The 4,212-nt window shown below is 43.3% G+C and overlaps 1 protein-coding gene across 1 annotated transcript; it reads right to left on the bottom strand.

Annotated features, from left to right (window-relative positions):
- Positions 1 to 2,658: 2,658 nt before the first annotated feature.
- On the bottom strand, positions 2,659 to 3,213 carry LOC311045998 (ADP-ribosylation factor-like protein 5A; the record flags this gene model as incomplete). The annotated part of the gene is made up of 1 exon (XM_084058068.1): positions 2,659 to 3,213. The coding sequence occupies one exon, from the start codon at positions 3,211 to 3,213 to the stop codon at positions 2,659 to 2,661; it is 555 nt and encodes a 184-aa protein (XP_083914194.1).
- Positions 3,214 to 4,212: the final 999 nt, after the last annotated feature.

Raw genomic sequence — 4,212 nt, 5'->3', positions numbered from 1 at the left:
CTTTTACATTTTCAGATTGTCTACAATTTTAAAAGATCTGAACAACTGGCAGATAACCAAAGGAATTATATTTAAATATATCTTATCTTGGCACAGTTTGTCACTGGCACTTTATTTTTGTTTGTTCTGGGCGGGATACTCTGGGTGCCTCTGGGCGACTGAAATTCCCCTGCGGGATCAATATAGGTATCTATCCATCCATCCATCCACAAACTATCCAGACCTGTCTTGTAGCTGAATACTAAAATATTTACTTTTCGCTATACGTCACCTTTTTGTAACTATACAAAAAGTTGCTTGATTCATTATCATATTATTATCAGACTTGTCAGACTCTTCCTATATAAACCCATTGTAACATTGTAATCTCACTTTGAATCAGTTACAGTAGATTCATTGAAAAAACACATTATGTTCACAAAAATCACCTATGCTTGTTATGGTGCCTACATGAGGCCGATTTTAAACTTTTTGGGTGGCAAAGCTTCCATGGCCTACAGGGAGTGTGCGTGCAAAGCTTCATGCCAGTCGGACACTGTGTTCATGATTCGTGGCTATTTGGTAGCAGCTGTGGCAGGAAAGTTGAGGAATATTGACCAACGGTCGATATGTAAAAGTGGAAGGCCTGAGACAAAAGGCAATGCAAACTAAACATTTACTCAGCAGACCAATGAAATGCTTTATCCCTGGTGGAGGTTTGAAACATGTCAAGGGGGTGTTAATAGGGGTTGTGAACACCATGTAATGGCCATGGAAATTGAGCAAGTTAGAGCGGGAGGGGAAATGCCCTATGTGGAGGCAGTGAGGAAAGTGACGAGAACACAGGAAGCTACCAAGCCAGTGAGGTCAGGGATGTCCCCTGCTAAACCAATGGGGAAGGAGGGTGGGAGTGCATGTAGCGGACCCCCTTTATACATAGTCTCAACGTAGAACCGACAAGAGGCATAAAATACATAATCAATCACCACACAATACATAAATCCCAACAAATGGCAACACATTTTCTCATTAAACTCATTAAAATTAAAATTCACAAAATGTGTCTTTCATTATAATATACTTAATACAGTGATTTGCTTTAATGTTGTTTGAAATATTCATATCCTTCCTTAGTTAGATACTTTACCCACATAATAATCATTAAAATGATTTGCAATATCACCTGGTTTAGTGAGAACAAATCCATTTCATTCCACTAAGGGTGTGCACACAGTTGTCTTTTGACCCATGATTTAATTAAAAACATTCCATATGTGTTTGCTATCATTTCTTATAACCTTTGTTTAAAATAGTCCCTTTGTTGTCTCCGCCAGTATGGTGGAGAGTATGTTTTCGTCTCCATCCGTCCGTGTGTGTGTCCGTCTCAGCCAAGCTAACATTGGTCAAGCTTCACGTGACACGTGACAATATGTTGTCACCAATGCTTCGATTGGCTAGCGAGAAGCATGATGAAATAAAAACCTATAAATAGTACCACGCACTTCAAAAAATCATTTATATTTTTTGAAGTGAGCTTCCATCACTGTGATGACCACTGTTGTTTCTAAATATGAATGGGGTGTGATTTTTTGTCTCCGCCAGGAGAGTTTGTGTGTGTGTCGGTCTCAGCCAAGCTAACATTGGTCAAGTGACACGTGAAAATATGTAATATAAATAGGTAAGACAGGATTAATCAGGAACAGTACTGGCGGAGACCTGTGCTCCGAGGAGCACATTTTCTAGTTTTATCTTGTTTAGTCCTGTCACCTGATTGTGTAAAGCACATTATTTATGCCTGTCATCAATTGACTTTTTTTGGCCATGTCTCTCTCTTTCATACTGTTGTCAAGCCATGGGGCAGATCTAAGTTTGACCATGATTTTTTTAAAGGAGCAAACTTGTTTTATACTTGTTTACAACACTCATATCTTAAATAAATCCAGTGCAGCTCCAGGGTCATCCTCACTACACACCATGTTCCAATCTATACTGGATTTCATCAATAAATTAATCCTTCACTAAATCTTTTATAGGACCGTGTTAAAATTATTTTAGCTTTAAGTGTTGGAACCTTTCTCTTTCTAGTGACAGCTATTATATTGACGTCACTGAAACTGAGACAGCCTTAGAGCATTGTTCAGAAACATTTGTATAAATATGGTCAATGCATGTCCCATAAATACTACCATCACTGCCTAGACCTATTCTTGTAGGAGATGCAACAATTTGAGTTCAACCATCTGACACAGGCACCAGGTTAATGTAAAAACTGGACTGCACACACACAAGCGGGAAGGGGGCGGGGGGCAGTTAAAACCCCCACAACCAGTCTGACAATACTTTAAGGCCACACACTGGGCTAGGCTCACACACACCTAAAAGAAACACAAAGAGTCCATATATAGTCCCAGGCCAGACAGCTTGCTGACCTCGGGTTCATTGTAAGGAAAACCATGCAGAAAATTAAATACACATCAGTCTCTTTCTTCTGTTGTCCCATATGCTCCAGTAACGGTCAAGTTTCTTTGTTCTGAGTTTTCCGAGAAATAAATGTAAAATAAATCATCATGCAAGAGAATATTGTCCTGGCAGCAGTCTTGGCTAGTTCAGTGTCAAGGGAGGGAACAATCCATCCACCGACCTCACCCGCAACCTTGTGTATGGAGGTGGAAGAAATCATTAGCACAGGGGACACTTCGGATGACGCAGGCGTGACATCATCCATTCAAGACCTTGGCGCAACCCCTCTCCAGTGAGGGCGCAGCAGGCCTGGATGTGCCACTGGTGGTCTTTGACGGAGGCGAGCTGGAGGCTCTGGGAGATCTCAGCCACAGACATACAGCCTTTCACATCCTGTTTATTGGCAAAGATCAACAGCCCTGCCTTTTTCAGGTCTTCATGTGCAAGAATTCTGTAGAGTTCCTCTTTGGTCACTGAGATCCTTTCCCTATCTGTGCTGTCCACCACCACAATCACAAACTCTGTGTTGGTGTAGTATGTGTTCCAAGATGACCTCAGGGATTCCTGTCCTCCGATGTCCCACATCAGGAAGTGGGTGTTGTTCACCACAATCTCCTCCACATTGCTGCCTATTGTAGGAGAGGTGTGCACCACCTCGTTCATTGAAAACTGGTAAAGAATTGTGGTCTTCCCAGCGTTGTCCAGGCCCACAATGATAACCTTGTACTCTTGATGGTTAAAAAGCCTCCATAGTTTAGTAAAAAGCATTCCCATGGCGGGTGTGATGAGGGTTGTTGGTGGTTTGTATTGCTGCTTCGTCTCCTAGAGGTAGTTGATGTCGCAAGTATCGCAGATGGATCTGAATTAACCTGGGGATTCTATTGCCTTTTATGTCGTTGTCGGTGCTGGTGTCATCACGGTGATGTCAGTCATATCCATATATGGAGCAAGTGATGTCAGTCATACCCAAAGATAGGGTCTATGATGTTGGATGTTTCGGCTAGCTCCATATATGGGGCTCCAGGAGGGGGTCTCTGATGTCAGAGCTGGGTATGTCAGTTATCTCCATATATAGAATTCTAGGAGAGAGTCTCTGATGTCATACTTGGGTAGGTCGGTTGCCTCCATATATGGGGATCTCCGGATTGAATGGGTCATTTAAGGGTCACAGATTGTCGCTGTCCTAAGGGACTAGATTGGGGTGCCTGTACTTTGGGGTGGGTGTGAGGTTCCTGTGAGGAAACAGAGGGTCCCTGTGGTTCGTGATGGGGTTCCTGAGAGGAACCAGAAGGTGGCACTGGGTTCCTGTGAGGAAACAGAGGGTCCCTGTGAGGAACCAGAAGGTGGCACTGGGTAGCGAGAATCGATAACGCTGATAACTTGTTCTGTCAGTTCTCTAAACTGATGCTGAAACTGTTGTTGAATCTGTTGCTGAAGTTCTTTGAGTATTCCCTCATGGCGTAGACCCACCACCAGATCATCCACGGAGGCGTCTAGAGTAGTGGCAGGTATTCCTCCAGCAGGGTCACCTACGGTATATTCTACCGATGATGTCCAAACTGCGGGGTTGGCAGGGTCAGAATCATCTGACCGGCCTTGATGCTTCCTCTTCCTTGTGACTTTGGGCATATTGCTCTCACATTAGGCTTTGAATCCGGCTCTTCTCGAAGGACCATGTACAAGACCAAATACTTGACTGTTTGTTTAACCTGGTTCAAGACCAGCTGTGATGGTATCCAAGCAGGAAGTCAACCGAGATGCCCCTTGGCAAAC

Source organism: Gymnoscopelus microlampas (assembly GCF_963454915.1).
Source record: "Gymnoscopelus microlampas genome assembly, chromosome: 5".
Lineage (NCBI taxonomy): Eukaryota > Metazoa > Chordata > Actinopteri > Myctophiformes > Myctophidae > Gymnoscopelus > Gymnoscopelus microlampas.
This window is presented reverse-complemented; position numbering and strand designations above follow the sequence as displayed.